This window comes from Nannobrachium achirus (genome assembly GCF_963921795.1).
Source record: "Nannobrachium achirus genome assembly, chromosome: 12".
Lineage (NCBI taxonomy): Eukaryota > Metazoa > Chordata > Actinopteri > Myctophiformes > Myctophidae > Nannobrachium > Nannobrachium achirus.
In genome coordinates, this window is record NC_137832.1 from 44149511 (window position 1) to 44174510 (window position 25000).

At 42.8% G+C, this 25000-nt stretch overlaps 1 protein-coding gene across 1 annotated transcript in view; it reads left to right on the top strand.

Moving 5' to 3' along the window:
- pi4kab (phosphatidylinositol 4-kinase, catalytic, alpha b) overlaps nt 1-18476 on the top strand; it is an 84879-nt gene extending 66403 nt beyond the window's left edge. The window contains exons 41-54 of the mRNA XM_080739421.1: nt 2637-2804; nt 3446-3499; nt 4159-4279; nt 5078-5207; nt 6031-6174; nt 6372-6442; nt 6536-6642; nt 7092-7196; nt 11590-11715; nt 12568-12688; nt 13475-13634; nt 15195-15284; nt 15786-15869; nt 16398-18476. Of these exons, the coding sequence (XP_080595547.1) occupies nt 2637-2804; nt 3446-3499; nt 4159-4279; nt 5078-5207; nt 6031-6174; nt 6372-6442; nt 6536-6642; nt 7092-7196; nt 11590-11715; nt 12568-12688; nt 13475-13634; nt 15195-15284; nt 15786-15869; nt 16398-16449 (1533 nt within the window). The 3' untranslated portion in view covers nt 16450-18476. The remainder of the gene's footprint in view (nt 1-2636; nt 2805-3445; nt 3500-4158; nt 4280-5077; nt 5208-6030; nt 6175-6371; nt 6443-6535; nt 6643-7091; nt 7197-11589; nt 11716-12567; nt 12689-13474; nt 13635-15194; nt 15285-15785; nt 15870-16397) is intronic.
- The last annotated feature ends 6524 nt before the right edge of the window (nt 18477-25000 follow it).

A 25000-nucleotide genomic window follows, 5' to 3' on the forward strand; every position in this document is an offset into this window, starting at 1 on the left:
CTCGGAGTTACTACCTAGTGTGATAAGAAGTGTACTTCTAAGGATTTCTTTGCTAAAATGTATTTTTTTACTGCTTTGGCATTTATAGGGACCAAACTGTCAGAAAATGATGGGTGTCAGATTTTCCTGACCCCAGCCCCCTTTCTGGGGGGTCATCTATGTTAGGACCTCGCAGAACAGTATGTCAGCCAGTTAATGTCCAATTCTCATAATATTAGAGTTGTTTTGAAGGTTTTAAAACATTCTAAGTTCATATATTGCACTTTTGAAGCAGCCAGAATAACCTTTATGACTTTTATTGGGGGTCTCTCCTCACCTGGGACCCCCGGAATGACCCCTGAGCCTATCTCAGTACAGTCCTTGCTCTGCTCCTGCTCCAGAACAATTAGATCATACTTGAAGCATAAAAGCTTTTGTACCTGTACCTGGGCTCTGTAGCTAATACCAGGGGTCTTCCACAGGGTCCGGGACCCCCAGGTGTCCTCAGCGTTACTACAGGGGGCCATCCAAACGGCTGTTTACCCATATATGGAGACCCCCTGGTACCCATATATGGAGGTCCATGTACTGTATATGGAGATATGCTGTGAGAGCCCAAACATGCTTACTCAGTTATTTGTTATGTGAAAGTACTATGATGTCCATGACAACTGACAACATACCCTTTTATGCCCATACATGGAGATCCCTGTCTGTAGAACCAGTCACACAGATATGAGCTGTCTTGGCCATCTGTCTTGGCCATATATGGATTCTGTTAGTGTGGTATGTGGCCAATGTGTCCTCCATATATGGGCATTCCCATATGAAGTCCTGTTAGATATGGGCTTAATATTGAAGACATCAGGGAACTCCATATATGGACCTTGTCATACATCTTGAATCTATGACCTCAGCATCAAAGGCTGGATTGGGGTATGTCCCTGTGACAAACTATTATCATGTCCACTAGGGGTACTTAATGTACATCAAGCAGCCTCACAGAAACAGGACATAGACTCCTGCCCTATGAGCCTCAGGGCTGGGCAGTGGGTTGCCTTTGGCCAAAGACAGAACTTAAAGTGGATTCTGTTCATGACCTGTGTTGCACTCTTGCAGAAAAGAGCAAAGGGATGCTCTTCTTCCATGCCTTCACTGGCTGCGATGTTGTTTCAGCATTCCGCGTAAAGGGGAAGAAGTCTGCGTGGCAAACCTGGAATGTTTGTGATGAGGCTTCTGGTGTCTTCAGCAAACTCAGCCATTACCCACCTGTAGTGGATGATGAAGACCTGAAAACCTTGGAGAAGTTTGTGGTCATGATGTACGACCGATCCAGCACAGCTGAAGGTGTCAATGATGCGAGGTTGGACTTGTTTGCTCGGAAGCAGAGGCCATACGAAGCCATTCCTCCAACGCAAGCAGCACTGAAGCAACATGTGAAGCGCGCTTCCTATCAAGCGGCCTGCATCTGGAGTCAGTCAACAGTATGTCAACCAGAAATGCAGACTCCTGACAACTGGGGCTGGACCAAGAAAGGAGATCTGTGGCAGATTGATTGGACTGAGCTCCCACCCATTGCAGAGAGTTGCCAGCAGCTGACCAAGTGTGGATGCAAGTTGGAATGCTGCAGTCGATGCAAATGCTACCACTTTGGTCTGACCTGCACGGCACTGTGCAGCTGCAGGTGCGAGGTTTAGAAGCGTTGTAGTATAGGCCTACTATACTATTGTACTATACTGCCTAGGCCCTAGAAAAAAAAAAAAAAAAGAAAAGACAAAAAAAAAACTACCTCCTGCCTCGACGGGATCATCACCTTATCGTGGTGAGGCAGTTTGCGTGTCTCCATGACCCCCAGAGCTATGTCGGCAGGAGTCTTGTACTCCTGTACTCCTGGCAGGGTTACCCAAGTCGAAAAGGTCGAAGAATAGAGACTAGACAAAGAGTGATCCCACGGCGCTATTATATCTACCATGCATTTTAGCCGCGTCAGCCGCTGTGCATTGAAATCTGCTCTGTTGAGTTACTACATTACTACATTACCCCCCCCCCCCACACACACACACACACACACACACACACACACACACACACACACACACACACACACACACACACACACACACACACACATACACACTATAAACCTCTAACAATACTAAGATATACACTACCACCCATTTTATCCGAGTCAGACATAACACAAACCTCTAATTTAGCAGAATATTAGGATTCCCGGACTGATATATGGTACAAGGAAGCCAGTGAGTAAGTCCATGGGTCCAAATGTGGATTCTACATAGTGAAAAATGTATGATTTGACACCAAGATCATTCAAATAGGACAGGTCTATGGTATTTTATGGCGGCCATCTTGAAAAATGGCCGCCATCTTGAAATTTGATTTGGCCAGATGGTTTTATGAAAAGAGCAATCCCTAAGGAGTATGTGTGCCAATTTTGGTGCTTGTATCCGCAAGTGAACGATTATTTCTGTTATCTGCCCGGCTATATGTGTCATATCTGCCATGTGCAACTTCAAAGAAAAAATTGATTCTGCGGTGCTGTCATAGAAATGTATCCTAGCCAAGGCCTGGTTCTGATCTCTGAATTGAGTCCTCTCACTCACTTCTTCTATATTTATTTTCCTGTGTGTTCTCAGTTCCTAGTGACGTGGCACACCATCGACGCCGACTCCCCAGAGCTGAGTCACATCCTATGCTGGGCCCCGGCTGACCCCCCCACCGGACTCTCCTACTTCTCCTCCATGTACCCCCCCCACCCCCTGACCGCCCAGTACGGGGTCAAAGTTCTCCGCTCCTTCCCTCCGGTACGCAACGTGTACATCAAACTTTACATCAAACTAATGTAAATTACTGCCAAGGCTTTTTCCTATTGTTTTTACCAGATTTTCTGAGGGCTCCGTGTACAGTACACAGCATATCCTGACTACTTTATTTTGCGAGGCATCATGGGAAACTGAGTCTTTTTCCCTCATTCCCGCCCGCAGTAGAGCGCTGGCTATTGGTTACCATGGTAACCAGTTGACACGTTCCTGGACGTGTTAACGGTCCCGCCGGCACTCCACGTGGGGGAAACCTTAAAACGTCTGGGAACGTGTTAGACACTCCACACTGTTGAGCCACATTTATACTTCGCTGCATGATGGCTGCACGTGCTGAAAATGGCTGGTATATAAGCTCATAGCGCGTGTCGCGATGTTGTGATAGCCGATGTAGAATAGCCTATAAATTAAGCATTATATCCTGAAATAAGCACTTTGATGCTACGCCCATTTCCTGCTAGTCTGAAGTATGGTAACTCCTTTTCAACACAGTCAACACAGTTAGCTTTATTGTTATAAATAATGTGTAAGTAATAAAGTCTGCACAAATGTAATGCAAAAGTAAAAGTATCTACATGTTGTCTAACCTTCTCCCCAGTCACACTTTTGTCTGCCTTTCTTTCTAGGATGCCATTTTGTTTTACATTCCTCAGATTGTCCAAGCACTTCGATATGACAAGGTAAAGTTATTATAGTGCGTTAAAAAGCCCTATTCCCCCAGATTAATAAACGATGATCACTCTCTACCTCGCTCATTCTCATTGGGCGTGTATTTGGTACTGTGATGTCTTTGCCAAAATGTGTTTAAATGTTAATCCACTATGTGTGTTGTGTTGCCTTAAAGCTGCAATCTGTAACACTCATGTCCTACCCGAGATTCGAACCCTGGTCAAGTGCAACCCTGTGCAAGTGCTGCCATTTCTACCACTGAACTAATAGAGCACAAATGCTTGCTCAGACAGAACCACTTGTCAACCCCTACCGCAGGGAGACCAAATACAACCACCAGTTGTGTTCATTATATTGTATTATTAACAGATTGGTAAAAGAAAGAAAAATAAATCACTAAAAAGGTTTTAAATCAGCGATAGTGTGTCGTTGTCCCATTAAAACCGATAAAGCATTTGTATCATTTTATGATTTATTTTTGCGTTGGCTATTCAAAAATAGCAGATATATAAGCTCGCAGCACGTCACTTTGTGCCACGCCGTGTGCTTGTAGCTTGTATATCTGCTATCTTTGAACATTTTTGAAAACAAAGTGTGTGAACTACTGATTTAGAAGGCATCAAAGTGCCTGGGCTCTGAATGTGTGCCTGTGTCTGTGGCCTGCTGTCAGATGGGTTATGTGAGAGAGTACATCCTCTGGGCGGCTCAGACCTCCCAGCTTCTGGCTCACCAGTTCATCTGGAACATGAAGACCAACATCTACTCGGACGAGGAAGCACACACCAAAGACCGTGAGATGCCTTCCACCCTGACTCATACTTAACCAAACCACTAACCACTGCCATCTATCTTTCGTTTTTTTCCTTACCTTTTCAAGTAGTCACAGAATATTTTTATATTTTTCGATCGATTCGCCCGATCGTTCACAGACATGGACACGCTTTGCTGTGCTTCTGTGAAAAAATAAATTGACTCGTTTGGCTCATTCTCTGTTTTGAGAAACACAGAGCAAAAACCAGGAAGCAGAGAAAAAGACGATTCTGTTATTCTTTTTTTTATGTTTTTATTCTTTTTACATTGAATGGAGATCCGTTTTTTCAATGATGTCATTTCATGTGTTCTGGTTCAGCTGCGATTAAGGTTTTTCACACCAGATGTTTGAAAAACAAACTAGAATTACCCTAACCCTAACTAGAATCTCTTCTTTGGCAGTGTGGACCTAGGATAATTTGGCAGTGAATAAGTTAATTGGGCCTTGTGCACTGAAAATAGCCGATCTGCAAGCTCACAACATGTCGCAGCGCGAGCTGCGCGACACGTTCTGAGCTTGTAGATCAACCATTTTCAGAGCGACACCTGCATACAATTAAGTGTAACTCAGGCTTTCCTCTTGGACACTGTATAGCAGTGTTTCTCAAAGTGGATTCCAGGGTTCCTTTAGGGTGGTCTAAAGTGACCCATACAAGTCTGTAACTCTGTACAAACGGAACCAAATGGACCCGTCAGGGTCCATTTGAGAAACACTGCTATATAGCATTCTAGTATGTTTTTGGGTGTGTGTTCATCTGTGCTTTGGTTACTGTCTGCAGCGGATATAGGGGAGCTGTTGGAGGAAATGGTGGTGGAGATCACTGGCTCTCTGTCTGGCCCAAACAAGGACTTCTACCAGAGAGAGTTTGACTTCTTCAACAAGATCACCAACGTGTCCGCCATCATCAAGTACTTTCACCCTGTTCTCTTTCTCTGTCAAATTCTTGTCTTTCTTTGTTCTTGGTCTTTCTTTTAAACCTTTGCACAGTCATCCTCTTCCTCACTTCTTTCCTCTATCTCATCATTCTTCAGTTATCATGCAGGAAGCTAGACAGTCACAAGTGGCTGAACTCTGAAAAAAAAAGCATAGTAGCATAACATTAAAACCTTCCTCTTTCACTTCATGAATAACATTGAGCCCCTAGAGGTAGTTTCAAGGTGTTTATGAGCTGTAAGCTAACGCCTTTTCATCAGTGCACTGCTCCCCAAATCCCTTTGCTGTTTATTTACTTTGCCCTTGGGTTGCTGCTGTGTCTTTGTGATTATCCAGTGGTCTGGAAGTTATTTACATGCTGGGATGTTTATCCCGCGCCATCCCTGAGTACCTGTCCGTCTCTGAGAAGTCTGTATATCTGTATGTGTGATGAGTAGCATACTGACAGCATTCATTAGTGCAGGGTCATACTGGGAGCCATTCATCCCCTCACTACAGGTTGATGAGAATTCCCTTCTTACCTCAATAGGGTGTTAATTGGACACAAATTGCCTCTGTCCAGGGGACAAGTGGCTCTAAATGAACCTTATGTCCCCTGCGTCTCCTCCCCCTATTACTCAGTGACTCCAGTGACTGCCCTCTGTGAATAACAACAGAGCCCTGCCGCCACTTGTGGTCACAGAAGCCGTGAGCTGATGGGATGCCCACCGTAGCATTGCATTCTTCGTAAACCGAACCTCTTCTACAAAGTAGAACTGCAGAAAAACATGGTGATGTGTTTTTGTTTGTCTTCCTCAGGCCTTTTCCTAAGGGGGAGGAGAGGAAGAGAGCCTGTCTAGAGGCCATGTCCGAGATCAAGGTCCAACCAGGCTGTTACCTCCCCAGTAATCCGGAGGCCATAGTCCTGGACATAGACTACAAGTCTGGCACACCCATGCAGAGGTAGGCCTGTGCAGATCCCGTCTTCTGGCCTGGAAAGGAGGCAAATATTGTTGTCCTCAAGGCCTATTTTAAACGTCCTTATATACGTACAACATACGTATCTGCAAGCTCGCGATGCTATGCAGTGTGAGCTTGTACTTGTAGATGGTCTATTTTCGCGATGTTAGAAATTGTTTCCACTTTGTGCCCCTGTCTAGTGCTGCTAAGGCTCCTTACCTGGCCAGATTCAAAGTAAGGAGGTGTGGCGTCAGCGAACTGGAAAAAGAAGGTAACATGCCGTCTCTACGTTGAAGATATTTCAGTTTCTTCTGCGAAACTCTTCTTTGTCGGTGTGCAGTGTGTCATGATGTGATCTCCTTAGGTCTACAGTGTCGCTCAGACTCCCTGGATGAGGCCAAGAGCGAAGATGAGGCAAAGAGAATCATCTGGCAGGCGGCCATCTTTAAAGTAGGAGACGACTGCAGACAGGTAGGGTGCAATAATATATCAAGTATAATCTTTATGATTTTCTTTTAAATAAAGTAATCGCTAGTATGGCCCAGGCTGCCAGCATGGTGGTCTGGGCACCCTAGGCTGCAATGCACAGCCAATACAGGGCCGAACCAGAACTACGGAACCAAGAACTTTCAAGAACATGTGAAGTTCCAGGACCAAATTCTGTTTACGTTTCCATACGTTTCCATCAAGAGCAGGACCTAAAAAAGGTTCCCAGAACCTTGTCTGAAACCGGGCTTTGCGCTATGGAAACAAAACCATAACCAAAAGGTTGAAGTTGAAGTGCCAGTGTGTTCTCAGGACCATCCTGGGTTGAAGTCATATTGCCTTGAAACGTATTTTACCAAAATAAAATCAAACAGTCCACTCATATTCTTCCACTAGAATAAATACATTTTCTGGTCGGTGTTTTGTTTCTCCAGGACATGCTGGCTCTGCAGATCATTGGACTGTTCAAGAACATCTTCCAGTTGGTGGGTCTGGACCTCTATGTGTTCCCCTACAGAGTGGTGGCCACTGCACCAGGGGTGAGTCCATACAAGAAACTATATGGCCAGCTCAAACCTGCTCAGTGGACTTGTGGTTACTAACCACGAGGCCACTGAGCTGGTTTGAGCTAACCACTGGTTAGTGTCCATTCCGAGCTTGGGAGGTTCAGTGGTTCAATCCCCGGCCAAGTCTGTCATGAATTCATTAATGTATTAATTTGGTGATTAAAGAGCACATCGACAAATCCACATTGACACATCGACAACATACAGCAGACACAATATCTACAGAGGGCAGAAACACAATAAGGCCCTTAAGGCCGGTCCACACCAATGCAACTCCTTGCAACATGCAACTTCTTGCAACTACTCGTTATCCCCAATGACAGTTGCAAGGAGTTGCATTGGTGTGACAAGGAGTTGCATTGGTGATGGCCTTAAAACAGTTTTGTTGCAAGGAGTTGTGTCTAGTTGCATTGGTGTGGTTTGGCCTTTAGGCTTATTTCCATTGTGGTCCTCTAGAAAACACTGTCACAACTAAAAGACAACTACACTCAACAAACTATGACACAAGTAGCATCATCAGGATTTGAGTCTACTGGCAAAAAACAGTCTATGCACAGTTTACATATGTGTCAAATATGAAAACCCACGTTTACACATTTTAAATTACTAATTTGTACTTACTGACTAAAACCAGGAGTGAAAAGGCAGGTATTACAATCTATAAGAAGCTAAACATTGTTACCAAAGGCAAAAAAAGAAAGAAGCACTCTGTTTCATGTGGGCAACATGTTCTAATGTTTGTATCTGTATCTGAATGAGTTTTTCCCCATCAAGGTTTTGAATTTGATAGGGATAAAATGGGTATTCGACCAATGGTGGAATACTGGTGGCTCTCCCTCACAAGTCTAAAAGAATTTCTCAAGTACAGTACTGTACGGCACTGTATTCTTAATCATTTTAAAAGTGATAAGCAACTAGATGTTATAATGTGCGCTTTTCAACTGACCGCCAATTAACCCATTAAAACGGGGAAAGCATCTGTGTCATTTTAGATTTCAGCGATTATATAGCAACAACATACGTTTTTCTGAAAACTCTTAGGATTTAGACCAGTGGTTTAGAACTGAAGTTCTAAAATAGCAGATACAAGCTTGTACATCTGCCATTTTTTTGGCTAAAAAAATGATTTGTTTTAACACAAATCTTCTCTTCTGGGGTCCCTGGTGGGGTGTCCCACTCCCTGGCCAAATACAACATATCAATTTGAGGGGTCCTTGGCACGAAAAGGTTTGAGAACTACTGATTTAGAAGGCATTTGTAGAATCAGCCTTAGTTCTTAGTCTGTTGAAGTCTGTTGAAATATGTTCATATCAAAGACTAAAACATGGCACCCAGTCCCTCCCTAGCTGGCACTCAACATCAGGGGCTGGACTGGGACAAAGTCCCTGCCAGGGTTTCTTCCAGGCATTTTCGCAGGGGCGATAAGGTTCTATTTTACCAGTCAAATGTTACATTTACCGACCATAATGTAATATACGTCATGGGTGTGTTAGCATATATGTGCGTTAGGGTGGATCTTAAATGACCTTTTTTAGATTTGTTTGAGTCTCACCCCCCAATTATGTTCCAATGTACAAAAAACTGCTTTGGTTAAAATTTGGTTGAATTTCAAGCATATTTAGAGGTAGCTCAATCAAGTCAAAGATTGTACATTTTATTGGTCAAAATCGAATTGCACTGCAGGCACATTTAAGTTATACATTTCACATTATTCTTATACTAAGCACAGAAATTAGATTTTTTAAGCTTACAAATCTAAACACAAATCTGTGTTTAGACTGTGTTGTCATATGTCAAACCAGAATTAATGTATTGTAGGAAATAGCAAAGCAAAGAATGACAAATTGCTATTTTTCATTTAACGTATCGTGCACAATGACATGTCTTTATTGCAAACTCTTCAAACATAAACACACAACAAGCACACAGCCCCACTTCCTTGTTTACCTCCCAAAACCCCCGAAAGTCACTGCAGTATTTAATAGTAATTCAGTAGTTACTGATCAATTAAAGTTTGTTTACGGCTATCGGGATACTTGTGCCGATGGTTCTGCACAATTTGCAGCAAGTATTGGAGTTGGGACTCATCTTTAGTAATGAGACCACAATATTCTTGTATTAGGGCAACCCCACACTCTGCATGATCATTGACAACATTCATCGCCTTCACTACAGCCAGAGCTTCTTGGTAGTCCACCCTGGGCTCCCACTCATCGGGATCAACGTCAAGGAAGTCATCTGGGAGATTCATCATTTTGAAAAGTACCTTGGATTTGGGAGACACAAAATCTTCAATATTCTTCCTTGCAATTGTTCCAAGGTCAACAGTAATTCTCTTCATATGCCCCTGTTCACCATAAGTGATTGGAAAACCTTTGAGAAGCAGATTTAGACACCTCAGCGTTTATTGATGAACCGGATACCTCGCTGCTCGAGGTATCCGGTTCAGAGCTCCAGGAGCTACCCATCATGCCCGTTGGATGGCAAAGGTTATTTAATGTTTGAAGATCTGGATGTTTCATGGCCAATTCAAACTGACCCTCAGGGAAGAAAAAGCATGCATGGATTTGTGCATTTTTGCAGTTTGCATTTATGTGAAGGCATGGATGATGGCACCTGTTGCTGTCAGCGCTCCACTAAATGACTTGGCAGCTGTTAAAATCGTTGCTGGAATATTCATCAATAAATGCTGAGGTGTCTAAAGCTGCTTCTCAAAGGTTTTCCAATCACTTATGGTATTTGGCTCCAGAGATCATCGGACTTGCATTGTTTGACAGTCAAGTGAGCGCGCAAACGAAGAGGCTGATGGTGAGAGCCATGAAAGATGGAAATGAAGATGATGAACCGGGGCATATGAAGAGAATTACTGTTGACCTTGGAACAATTGCAAGGAAGAACATTGAAGATTTTGTGTTTCCCAAATCCAAGGTGCTTTTCAAAATGATGGATCTCCCAGATAACATACTTGACGTTGATCCCGATGAGTGGGAGCCCAGGGTGGACTACCAAGAAGCTCTGGCTGTAGTGAAGGCGATGAATGTTGTCAATGATCATGCAGAGCATGGGGTTGCCCATTAATACAAGAATATTGTGGTCTCATTACTAAAGATGAGATACTTGCTGCAAATTGTGCAGAACCATCGCCACAAGTATCCCGATATCCGTAAACAAACTTTAATTGATCAGTAACTACTGAATTACTATACTGCAGTGACTTTCGGGGGTTTTGGGGGTAAACAAGGAAGTGGGGCTGTGTGCTTGTTGTGTGTTGTGAGTATGATTGAAGAGTGTGCAATAAAGACATGTCATTGTGCACGTTAAATGAAAAATAGCAATTTGTCATTCTTTGCTTTGCTATTTCCTACAATACATTAATTCTGGTTTGACATACAACAAACATGTAATCAGATTTGTGTTTAGATTTGTAAGCTTAAAAAGTATAATTTCTGTGCTTAGTATAAGAATAATGTGAAATGTATAACTTAAATGTGCCTGCAGTGCAATTCGATTTTGACCAATAAAATGTACAATCTTTGACTTGATTGAGCTACCTCTAAATATGCTTGAAATTCAACCAAATTGTAACCAAAGCAGTTTTTTGTACATTGGAACATAATTGGGGGGTGAGACTCAAGAAAATCTAAAAAAGGTAATTTAAGATCCACCCTAATGTGCGTGTGCACCAGCCAACCTATCACCTTTGTTACTGTAGCGCAGCCACTTTATCAGAGATGCACTACACTGTTCCTGCGTTTATCTATAGTTTCCTAAAGTATTATTTATACTTCCATCATGTAGGGGTGTGCTTGTAGATCAGCTATTCTGCCCAAATGCTCGCCTATTTCTGCAGAATTTTCACCTGCTATTACATGCCCAGAATAGGGACACTAGGGTTCATGTGCAGGGGTCATCAATATGTCCGTACACAGACAAATCTGTCCGTGGCAAGACTTGGTTTTGTCCGTGGCAAATTAGATTTTCTTATTTTCATCATAAGTCCCAAATGAATGTCAAATAAATATGTATGACACCTATTTACTATGATACTGTGGCATATTAGGAGTCCACTATTACTAGTGGTTCTCAAATGTTTTATTTGCAAGGACCCCCATAACACTGAGTGTGTCCAAATGGAACCAAATGGACTCTTACAGGTCCATTTGGTTCCATTTGTACACTCTCAGGGCTATCTCTTTATGTGTTTCTGGTAATATTATTGTCTTCTAATTTGTATATTAGAAGACAAACATTTTATTTTGACAAAATGTCCACCACAAGCCAGCATGGTGGTGATGACCCCTGTTCATGTGGTTAATCCTTCCCCTCGTCCCAACATCCCTCTCGTCTTCCCCATCTTTGGCCACAGTGTGGCGTGATTGAATGCATCCCCGACTGCAAGTCTCGTGACCAGCTGGGCCGGCAGACAGACTTTGGCATGTACGACTACTTTAGGAACCAGTATGGAGATGAGTCCACACTTGCATTCCAGAAGGTAAGTGTTGTCGCACAATGCTGTCGATTCAACAGTGTGTATCTTCATGTTGTCCTTAGGGATGGGACGATATTATCGTTTATCGTGATAAAAAGAAACGCTCGCCTCACAATAATCGAAACACAGAGATTTTAATATATCGTGAAATTGTCCTTTGGTCATACTCTGGGATCAATTCACCTTTGATCCACTTAAACCCTACAATTGGTAAAACCTGTAAACATACTTGATACAGTCTTTTTTCACTCTACCAAATCTCTTCGTGACACGTTGTAAGCTTGTAGATCTGCTATTTCTTAGCAAGCGTTCTGCCCCAGAATGTGAATGCTTGGGTTCAAGTGGTTGATAAAAGTGACATTTTAAGAGTGTTAGGTATATTTTGATTATCGCCATAATATCGTAAATCGCGATTATTTTGGTCACAATAATTGCAACATGACATTTTTGAATGGCGCACAGGTTTATTCACTCCTAACCAGGGGAACAGACCTCCATTCAGAAACACCCCCACTTAGAAACATCCCCATTCAGAAATACCCCCACTGAGGTTAGGGTTAGGGTTAAGGTTAGGAACCCCTAACTACACCATTGGTTCTCAACGTGGGGTCCAGGGACCCACAGGAGTCCCTGAGGGGGATTCCAGGCGGGCCCCAGCTAAATGATTGATAGTTAGAAACCAAATGGAGTCTTATGGGTCTGTTACTAAATTAACACTGAGGATTTTATAGTGTAGATTGGGGACCAGGAGATTAGAAAATGGTATCTAATGGAGATGCGTTGCCTAATGCGTATCAATCTTTCACCCCGTCATCCATATCCTTTCTCTCTCTGTCTGTCTGTCTTGTCATGCAGGCGCGGTACAACTTCATCCGCAGCATGGCCGCCTACAGCCTGCTGCTCTTCCTGTTGCAGATCAAAGACAGACACAACGGGAACATCATGCTGGATAGCCAGGGCCACCTCATTCACATTGGTGTGTAACGGACCTGCTTCGTTTAACCACTGGAAAACCCCTAAGACCTGGAATTATTCTATACGTTAGCTATTGGAAAATAGCAGATATACACGCTCACAGCGCTGCACCGAGTGCCGCGCTGCGAGCTTGTAGATCTGCTATTTTTGAAAAATCATGAAAGTTTGTGCAAATCTTTGAATATGTATATTTATTTTTTTAAGCGAACATTTTGTAACTCAAATGTTTGCTTCTGGGGGGTCCCTGGAACAACATATTTTGAGATGGTGGGGGTCTGTGGCCAAATTCATGTAATTTCTGGAGTCCTTGACATGAAATGGTTTGAGAACCACTTAGACTTAGAAACATGCATTTTTCCAAAACCTTAGAAGGATTTATAAGACATTCATAGAATCTGGTCAAAATATTCAAAGACTTGCACAAGTTTTCACTATTTTTCAAAAAATACAGATCTACAAGCTCGCAGCGCGGCACTCAGTGTTGTTGACCAGTGGTCCCCCAGGGGTAGTGTACTTACCCACCTTTTTCCCCCCTCGACACTAAATCTCTTCCCTGAGCTACAAGCTCACGACACGTCACAACACGTTGTGAGCTTGTAGATCTGTTTTTCCACCACTGGTCCCTATTAAACCTTGGATTATAGTGTGTGTGTGTGTGTGTGTGTGTGTGTGTGTGTGTGTGTGTGTGTGTGTGTGTGTGTGTGTGTGTGTGTGTGTGTGTGTGTGTGTGTGTGTGTGTGTGTGTGTGTGCGCGCGCGTGTGTGTGTGCACGTGTGTCCGTCATCAGATTTCGGTTTCATTTTCGAGAGTTCTCCCGGTGGGAACCTGGGCTGGGAGCCGGATATCAAGCTGACAGATGAGATGGTGATGATCATGGGGGGCAAAATGGAGGCCACGCCCTTCAAATGGTTCATGGAGATGTGTGTGAGGGGATACCTGGCTGTCAGGTGAGAGTGAGTGTGTGAGAGAATCAGAGTTCTAAACGTACCCAAACCGCGCCCAAATTAAAACCACAGTTTTAAGCCTGAGAACGTCCCAATAGCTCGAAAGATAATACTTGAAGAATAGTCGCCAGTGGCTCAAATTATAGCAGGCCAGAGAGTGAGTATAAGAGAACAGACTTATAGTTGTCAAAATGGCAGCTTCACATGTTCAATTGTTCATACAAAAACAGCACAGCAACAACTTTTCTCTCTGCTGCCTGCTTGTAGCCTCTAGTAAAAACCCAGCCATCGGCAGTCACTGTCACGCAGCACCATATTGACAGTGCTTTAGGGTTGCAACGGTATGAGATTTTCAACACCAAAAATATCGTCCGTGTCAACACCGGGGTTATCGGTAAGACCGTTTAAACCACCATTGCGTGTCTTGTCGTCTTGTGAGCACTCAGTAGCAGCCAATGCTACCTCAAGCTACAACAATAACAACCCTGAACCATCCGACCATATTAAAAATTCAGCTTTGTAAAAAAGCAACAACACTGTTAGTGTTTTCTCAGTTTTCTTGTTTGGCTAATCGTTGTTTTTCCGCCTACTGCGTGCTGTGACATTATAAAGCCACAATTAGTCTCCTGGAACGTGCCCTGCGAGTGGGGACGAGATGTCATGCAGTCCGTGGATGATCCGTTGATTCTGAATCTGTTCTCGACACTCCCACACAAGGAACAGCTCCCAGCCTCCCGCGATTGAGAACCGAATCCCATCGTTCATTTAAAAGAGCTGTTCAAAAGAGCGGAATCGTTGGCGAACGTCACATCTCTACTGCGCTCCTCGGGGCAGAGCAGAGCAGCGGATGCGTTTTCTTTTTATTTAACGGTGTTATCGGACTACAAGTAAAGTACCCAGTGTTTTGCTCGCTCACCGGTAACACCGGTAACAACACTGTTGCAACCCTACAGTGCTGCTGTAGAAAGATGCAATTCTGGGAAATTGCAAGTGTGGTTGCCGTGACGCGAGTCACAAAGAATCCGCTGGAAATGAATTACGTCTTAACATTCATTATATATTGTGTTATCAAGTGAAGCATGAGCAAAAGCTTCACTTTTCTGTTGTGCAGCCATCCAGCCTGGAAAGTTTACTCAACACAGGTTCACTTTCCTGGGAAAGAAATCTCGGACCGAATACAATAGTGTGTTGCCTATGGCAACCACACTAATACATATACTGTACATCACACACACACACACACACACACACACACACACACACACACACACACACACGCACACACACACACACGCACGCACACACACACACACACACACACACACACACACACACACACACACACACAGAGAGACAGAATTATTCTTATTACTTTTTTTTTCAGCAGCCAAAGCTCAGCCCGGCCCGAACAATTAGCATACATTTTCGGCCTAAACCGGGTATAGACAGGAAGAATTTGAGAACTCTAGTGGGAATCAGTGTCCTTGTCTAACAAACTCATGCATGAATGTAGGACTGATACGAGTGGCTATCTCTTTCTTTCTCTCTGTCTTGTCCATATAGGCCCTATATGGACGCAGTGGTCTCCCTTGTCACCCTGATGCTGGATACCGGTCTTCCCTGCTTCAGAGGACAGACCATCAAGTTGCTCAAGTGAGTTTATTCTGGGACCACACACCCACCCTAATCCATTTAAGAAACCGGTGGCCCAAGGTTGATGTGAACAAATGAGCTTTGATCAAGGATTATAATATTGCAAGATATACAAATTTACTGATTGATTTGCTTTCCTAACGAGACCTCCACAGGGTCATAGACCGAAATGCAGTATTGATTGATTGATTGAAGACTTTATTTGAAGTTTGCATAGGAAAAGGTACAGTAGTACAGTTCACTGGTACAAGGTCAGCTAAAAGAAGATCCAAGAAAGCCTCACAGCTTATTTACATAGGAAATCACAGTTGTAAAACAAAAGATACAAAAATAAAGAAAGAATTAAGTAAAATAAATGTTAAGATAAAAGGTATTTACAATAGAAGGGGGGAGGTAAGGATGGGATAACAGTTTAGTACTTCCAGCACTGAAGTATACACTTTTTGTTGGATGATGACACGTTGAACAAACATGTTCTGAGCTTCTCTCCCTTGCTTTCAGGCAAAGATTCAACCCAAGCGTGAGCGAGAAGGAGGCGGCCGCCTTCATCATCAAAGTCATCCAGAACTGCTTCCTCAGCAACAGGTCTGTAACGATTAATGGATTATTAAAAAATAAAGATTTAAAAGTAAAGAAAATCTGTGAAAGCTGTTTTTACACACCACCATTGTACAATGAAGTGTAATACAGGATTAAGTGGTTGATCAGACTTATCAATGTAGTCAATTATAGAAATCAATTTGAATTGTTTCTGGTCCGATTCGTTGATACTGAAATACAAAAGAATATATTCATGGGTTGCATTTGTAGTCCTACACCAGCCATTTTGAGGACCAACACAGGTGTTTTGATTAATGTAGAACATTGGTTCTATGCCAATCAGACAAATTAAACACCTGTGTTGGTCCTCAATATGGCCGGTTTAGGACTACAAATGCAACCCATGAATATATATATATAAAAAACTTGCTTCTCGATTATTTGGTAATGGTTATACATGTAAGTCAGCTAAGTCTATTCACACAGTGGTCATTTAGGATGAGTAAAATTAAAATGGCCCGCCATGTGATTATGGTCAATGTTACTTCAACGTTGTTCATTCTTGTTTCACAGGAGCAGAACGTATGACATGATCCAGTACTACCAAAACCAGATCCCCTACTAAACTGCTGTGCCTAAGTTGGCGGCTAGATGAGTACTTTTTGTGCGTGTGCGTGTGTGTGTGTGTGCGTGTGTGTGCGTGTGCGTGTGCGTGTGCGTGTGCGTGTGCGTGTGTGTGTGTGTGTGTAATAAGTATACACATGGGTGTGTGTTTGCCATAGCTGGTCAACACTGAAGACTGTCAATGGTTCTTTAGTTGTTTAATGGTTGCTGGTTGTTTGCAGTACAGTGGTTTGCTTTAGCTTCTTGTTCTTCTCCAAAAGTCATATTTTTTTCCCTTTTGATATTAGTTGTATGTTCCAATATTTAACTTATGTTTAAATTAATATTATTAATATGAATATACTATTGCACTGGCATCTTGACTTCTGTGCACTTGGAGGAAAACCCGCCAAAAGCGGTTTACGCTCGATTAATTCTGCACGTTTGTTCAATTGATATTTTAATAAAACTGTTAGTGGCAATTTTCTTCAAAAGATCCGTAACGTGGGTGAAAACGTGGGTTCTATCTGTTGGGTTTTCTCAATGGGGTTGACAATAACCATAATAATGTGATGTCTCAACATTTTATTGGATACTTGAAGTAGCAGATGTACTGTAGATCGGTTTCAGTTTTCTGACCAGTGTGGCCTACTCTGTGACCCTGTACTTGACTGTAGGGCTGTCACGATATGACATTTTACATGACGATTAATTGTCACTCAAATAATTGGCGATTAACGATTTAATTGTGTTTTTGTCGTTGATAATTACATTTCTGTTTGGCTTTTAGGCTTTGAAGTTGTACATGGTAGATATGACACATAACCTAAATATACAAAGAAATTACTGACTGATATTTGACAACTTACTACTTGAAAAATAACTTTGATAGTGGAAATAGCCGATCTACAAGCTCACAACGTGTCGCGACGCGTTGTGAGCTTGTAGATCTGCTATTTCCACTATTTCTGACATCTTTCAACATTCACGATTATGACGATTATGACAAAATTATTGCGATAATGTCAAATAATCACGATTAGACGATTATGTAATAATTGTGACAGCCCTACTTGACTGTACTACTGTGCTTCTCTTTTTAATGGACCAATCAAAGTTCTATGATCTGTGGCATGGCACACGTTGACTGCTTGTATTTGACCACAAAGGCTTACTTTATAGACAGACATAAGGCTGCACTGTCTATACCACTGGTTCCCAAACACTGGCTCGGGAACCCATTTGTGGGTCGCAGACAATCTTTTTGGGGTCCCTTTTGTTTTTTCTTACGTTTAGTTTTTTAATTATTATTATTAATATTCAATATATATATATATATATTTATATAAAAAAAGAACATTCCAAAAAACGTAATTTTTGTCATGAATTAAAACCAAAATTCAAAGATTTTTCAGTAACTAATTTCGTGAAGGAATCAAAGAAAAAAATCGAAGAAATTCCATGAATTAGAAAACAAATTGTGACGCGTTGTCAGCTTGTGGATCTGCTATTTTCACTAGTTTGGGTCCCGGGCAAACGTCTAATATCTCTGTTGGGTCTCGAGCTAAAACGTTTGGGAACCACTGGGCTACACTGTCTGGGCCTGGGGATGGGGATGGGGGGGGGGGTCAAGGGTCGAAGGGTGCCCGACCGTGTGACACCAAAGGAGAAGTGATGAACACTAGTTGTGTTTTACTGTATATGGGTGTGAGTTCTATTTAATGTTGCCAAAGGGTGGGTGGTGTTTGGGACGTGTCGGCGTAAAAGAGTCCGACTTTCATATTAAGTTGTAAGGCACAGCTTGAGGTTTGAATGTGGTCGTTAAAAGTCGTGAGCTAACATGTGACCCGCGTGGCGTCCAGTATCGTATCCCGTGTCTATATGGTTGGCGCCTGCCTTCTTTATTTAATGTTACTGAATGTAAAGATTCTGCCTCTCTTTGTATATTTATATCCATGGCCCATATTTTCTGTCTCCTTTTCTATTGTCTTGCCTTTTGAATGATAATGGCCCAGATATTAAATCAAAATAAAGTTCTATTAAGTTAAACCCATGCTGTGTCATCATTCTCGCTGATGTTTGAATATAAAATCACGTGTTCGGCGTACTGAAGTGTCTGTGAGCACAAGGATGGAGAGGGCATGCAAACCGAAAAATCCTTAAAAGAGAGAATGCCATGCATCTCAACTTTGCTTTGTGTGCTAAGATCTTATCAATATAGAACTACTCATCGTCCGCATGGGGCCATTTAGGAGTAGTGAAATGTAAGCAAGAAGTATGCCACCAATATGAGTCGAGACTGGGTCTGCACAGATGCCTCTGAAATGAATCCTCACTGTTAATTTGACTTTGAGAGTGTACCCTAAGCCCTAAGGGTCCATTTGGATTACATGTCAACTCAGGAGATACTTTTACATTTGGGTAAATTAACACTGTGCAGGTACTGTGTAGAGATGCTGTGAACACTACTAGTTCTAGGCTTTCCTGAGCAGGCCGTGCAGCATTGCAGGCTGTTTGGAAAGACGGTGAAGGGGAAGAAAATCATCTGCAGCTCAGTGCACGGCAATACATCTCTTTATTAAGATAGGTGCCTTGAAGTGTCAAGTCTCATTGTACAGCCATAGTATCTGAATAGGGCGATCATACACCCTCAGCTGTTCCCCTTTTTTTTGTAATCGCATCCGAATTTGCTGTTTGTCTATGTGCTGGTACATTGTGGTTTTTCAACTGCTGAGTGGGTGCTTTCAAGGCTCCAGGCAGAGCTATACTGTTAGTCTCTTGATTGTTGGTACATTGCTGTCTCTGAACTGCTGAGCAGGCTATTTCATGCCAGGCTCAGCCTTCTTTTCGGTCTGCGGTTGTTGAGATTAAAGTGCTAATGATTGACTGTAATGCTGCAGGCTTGTTGGAATCCCAAACAAATGTGCATGTAGTGTCGTGTAGGCAAGTGTATGAGGGCTGAAATGTCTTGACTCTTGAGTTTAGCTTACTAATGAGGTTATGTCCCCACATGTTCCTGGCAGTTACTTTATTTTCCTCACCTTTCCGTAACATTAAACACCACCAGGGGGCAGCAGACATCACACAAATGTTGACATCTTTCTTTCTAGTGTGTGCCAGTCAGTCAGTCAGTGGAGGTTTCCATCCATACCCCAGAGAAGATATCTTTAATTATTTAGAGAGCCTGTGTTTCTGTACCATTCACCAAGAACAAGTTGTATGACTCAACTGAGAGAAACGGCTAGTTCTTGAAGTAAACCATGTGAGGCTTTTTGACAGGCTCACATCACCACTTCATCCTTTTCCCTATCAGTTAATACGAGTGCCCTGTTTTGCACAAAGGCGAGCAAAGCCCTCTAGGTTTTACCCTCGTCAAACTGAGAAGCCAGACGTACTTAATTGCTGTCTCCACACTAGAAGAAGAAATGTCTTGACGTACTACAAAGACGAGGCGGCATTGCTTTGGCAAAAGGCTAACATGTGCATGCCTGTTTGTGCTGGTCAAAAGGCAGGCTTGGAACACAGCTAAGTGGTTGACATCCTACCAAACAGGTTGGGTAAAGCACAGTCTGAAAATTGGAATAAAACAGCCCATTAAAGGTGTGAAACTTGAGTTGGGTGGCATTCCAGGGGGCATTCCGAATGGGGTTTCACTTCACACTCAGAGCATACTGTCAGAGTTAAAGGAGCTATAGTCAACTTTTTCATTGTAGGGCCGACACTTTGTTTACATCCTAGTCTATATAGTGTCGGTCTGACAATGGCCAAAATGATTATTTTATAATTATTTTACGCTTTTTGTGGTCATTTTCAAATAGAAACACATATATGAAGCTTATTTTTGTATAAAATATTTTCGAAACATTATTTTTATTTTAGCATCCGTTTTACAAGAAAAAGTTGACTATAGCTCCTTTAAATGAACATTTTATCTGTGCTGTCAGTGGGAGAGGCGTACAGTACAATAAATACTGCAGTCTACATGTTGACTAACGTAATCAAAGTATGTGTGGAAAGAACTGTAACCATCGCAAAACATCTAGAAACTACATTGCCCGAGAGAGAGAGTTGTTAGGCGAATGTAAAAGCAAAAAAAAATGACAAAATGAATTAACTTTTTCCCTATTTTTTTTTTTTTTGGGGGGGGGGGGGGGGGGGGGTGAAATGCATCAGTAGCCTGGGAATCGTGTCATGTTCTTGCCATTATGTATGAATTATTCATTCAAAGTTGTGAGTGAGTAGCTTCAAAGTAACATCCAGCCCAAAAGAGGCCAGGGCGTGGAACCCGAGAGATGGACAGTTGGGTGCGTCAGCACATGAGAGCAGGGGCGTCACAAGGGGGGTAAAAGTGGGACTAAGTTACTAGGGCCCAAGGTGGAGGGGCCTTCATTATTTTATACTTTAGCTATTGGAAAAAAAATAGCTATTGAAAACTTGTGAAAAAGCGTGCAAATCTTTGAATATATGTATTTTTTAAGCGAACATTTGTAACTCAAAGCTAGCTTCTGGGGGGTCCCTGGAACTAAATATTTTGAGATGGGGGTCTGTGGCCAAATACATATAATTTTGGGGGTCCTTCACATGAAAAGGTTTGAGCACGGCACTCGGTGCCACGCTGTGAGCTTGTATATCTGCTATTTTTCAATAGCTAAAGCCCAAAATAATGCGTTCTCAGTCTAAATGGGTTAAACCCCCTGCCCCTATGAAGAACATTCATGGGGGTCCCGCAGTGCATCCTTGTACCCAGGGCACAGAATTTGGTGCGACACCCCTGCATGAGAGCCGGCACCTTGAGGAAAGAACCAGGGCAACATGCCTGAGGCCAGGCTCCTATGACTCAAACAATGACTCCATGCCTTAGGCCAGGTTCACTATGTATGACTCAAACAATGGCTACAGAGAGAGTGGAATAGAGAGAGAGATCCCATGATAACCTGCTGCTTCACGGGCAGATTCAGGCTACTCTTGCCTTTCAAGCCCTCGCAGCTGAGATCCCTGTGGCTCTGATTAATATAGCTTCTTTACAGAAAAACACAGCTCTGTTTGTTTATGAGCGGAGGTGCTGTATTTGGTTAATATTTCATTGCATACAGATGTCCAGAGGGGACACCCTGTGATGTATTTTTGATGAGATCAGATCACTCAGTGGTAAAGTCTGTCATGGCTACTCCCTGTGGTCCCGCAGGCACGCTAATCCAATCCCCAAAGCTTCACCAAGACATTTAAATGCATTCTGCAGTGCAGTACAGTACGGTATGCAGTAGAAATCCAGAGTTTTAATTTCATTTAACACTCAGGATTTTACAGTGAGGGCTGGGAATCTGCACCCAAGGCGGAAAAGACGATACTATTATTTGAAAATATAGCTATTTGTGAAAGAGTGTGTTCAAAAGGTGTGTCCCGTAAAACTTTGTTTTAACCAAAGAATATAATTTGCACCATATAATTTGCACCATTAAATAATATAAAATATATCTATATCTCCACAAAGATAGTGTGTGTGTGTGTGTGTGTGTGTGTGTGTGTGTGTGTGTGTGTGTGTGTGTGTGTGTGTGTGTGTGTGTGTGTGTGTGTGTGTGTGTGTGTGTGTGTGTGTGTGTGTGTGTGTGTGTGTGTGTGTGTGTGTGTGTGTGTGTGTGCGTACAGACTATGACAAAATGTGTTGTTGGTAATACTCTTCTAAAGCCAGCCACCGCTTAACTATGTTCTGCCCACTAAGCCAATCACATAACTGATTGATTAAATTCACTCCAGTTAGACAAAGTTTTACAGAGTTTAAAGATACTGGAGTGTCTCTTAAAAGCAACACTGCTATCAGGTTATCAGCCAGTCACCTTGCAGCGCGTGGCTTGATCAAACCATGAGACAATGATCCTGATAGCCCTGAGCATGTCATCACCAACACCGTCCTGGATGTGACTCAAGTACAAAAATGCATATTGATACTGACTGTGTGTGTGTGTGTGTGTGTGTGTGTGTGTGTGTGTGTGTGTGTGTGTGTGTGTGTGTGTGTGTGTGTGTGTGTGTGTGTGTGTGTGTGTGTGTGTGTGTGTGTGTGTGTGTGTGTGTGTGTGTGCGCTCAAAAAAGTGGTTGAGATGGGTCTGTGTATGTCAAACGATCATAGAATTAAGAAGTGAACAACACATGTGTCATAAAAGTATCCAACAAAATACACACACACACACACACACACACACACACACACACACACACACACACACACACACACCCTTTGTGGATTGTGGGTAAACTCTCTCAGAGTTAAAGTAACACTCCGGATGTCACTGTGCAGGGCCGTGCAGTGCCAGCATGTGAGTGATTATGTGTACACACTGTGTTAGTGTGGGTTCATGCATGACTGGTGTAAGTGGGTAAACCCAGCCGGCTATTAACTGAAAACCAGTGAGCAACCTTCAACCCCAGAATGGACATACTGTATGCATGGCACCCAACCCCCCTTCCCCCTTCAGCTCAATCGATCTCTGTACATCTCATCTTTATCACATGCGTTGGAAGAGAAGGCAAGGGGGGGGGGGGGGGGTCTTGTGACATGTTCATGCTCCTTGAACTGGTGTGGCCAGGGCCCGGTATGCCAGCCATGTGCTGTGCAATAATTAACTGTTCTCCGAGTCGTTCCAGCCATTAAAGCAGCGAGGAGCGAGGGTGAGGAGAAAGGGCCACTTGTCCAAAGGCCACTGCAGACAGTCAGGCCTATTGATGAGACGCTGCCGCTAATCAGAAATAGCGTCCGCTGTGCCCTGAATAGCAGCGTTTATGTACTTATTTGCAGCAGAGAGGCCGGGTGCCACACAAGAGTCTGGCTGTAACCCCCCCTCCAACCTCCATGGTTGCCGTCGTAATCGCACTGGTTTATTTTCACCTCAAAAGGCCAACGCCACCAAGAGGACATCCCATAAATCCGGACTGATTCCACAGTGGTGCTATTGGGCCCAAGCCAGCGGAGGTGGTCCGTGTTATGGGGGGGAAACGAAAACAAAAAACACTGGCCCTTCACTATCAGAGCTGAGATCGCCCTGCTGCCATGTCATCCACATGTCACATAACCATCTGAATGATGACTCAAATGGAAGAAATATTACCTTTTTCCATAATGTATTTCATATCATCGCTGGGTGGAAACCTTTTTATGTCCAAATCCATTACTTTTTGGGAAAAGTTATTTTTAAGATTTAATTATTTATAAAACCCACAGACATACTTAAACACTTTAAACTTTCAAAATGTTTCAGAAATGGCTAAAATAGCAATTTGTTTTAAACCTTTTAGCCATTTTTCATACTTTTTGTTTTGGGTGACACTAATTCATGGAAAAGAAAACATAAAAAGTTTAAATATGGAGAAAAGAGTGTTCTGTCCGAGACGGGCAGAGGGGTTCACTTTTACTAATGACAGACACACACTCTCTCACTCACTTACACACTCATGTTTACCAATGTCAGATTTACCTCCTCCAAACCAATGGAAGGTATAGTGTAGAACTCCGCTGGTAGGTTCGTTATGTGATAATAAAGGTGGAAACCACAAGGTAAACTTCACTGAAGTTACCTTCAAGTTACCTTTATTGTCACAAACACACAGACGCTATCTCAATGCAGGGCCAGTCCAAAGTAAAGACCATCCCTCCACACTATGTGAGGGCTTGTCAGGACAGACATTGGGCAATTCTCTCTCTCTCTCTCTCTCTCTCTCTCTCTCTCTCTCATCTGTGCCCACGTGTTACAGTCTGAGGGTCTGGCCTGTTGAATGGGGCCCTGTGTTCACCCTCTCCTTATCGTGTGACCTTTGATCTGTTTGGACAGCGTGACCGATGGGGGCTACAGTGAGGAAAGAGCAGCCAGGGGAGCGACGGACAGGCACAGCAGCCAGAGTCAACTATGGGGAAAGACACAAGTCATTCTTAGACCCACCTTGACCAGAATGTTAGTCTAAAACATACATGGGCAACTGGCGGCCCGGGGGCCACATGCAGCCCCTACCTTCACTTAATGCGGCCCGCTGGTTAATATTGGAATACTGATTGTATTGATTTCAGCTATTACAATTCCATTTCCAACCATGCAAACATGACTCACTTTAATTACTTCAGTCTATAGCCTAATCACTTAGCACATGTATTTTTTTCATGTCCAATGTATTTGAATTTAAGTTCATAAAGTTAGCATAAGAACATAAATGCATTTGAAATGAAATAAAATGTGTTCTTTTCAGGATTCCAATTAAAATAGCTAAAAATAATTCTGTATTCCAATTCAAAAATAGCAGATCTACAAGCTCAAAACGCGTCGCAGCGTGAGCGTTTTAAGCTTGTCAATCGGCTATTTTTGCTCATTTTGACTGTGTATACATTGTGGCCCTAGGGGGAGTGAATGTGGAAATATAGTGGCCCTCTCCATCAAAGTTGCCCACTCCTGGTCTAAAATGTATCCAGACAGTACATGGACCACCTTGATGAACTCCAGTTTGCCTATAAGCAATATGAAACTAAGTTCATCTTTGTATCTCCCAGATAATTATGTTTGTACACAAATCATTGGCTTATATATGCAGTAGG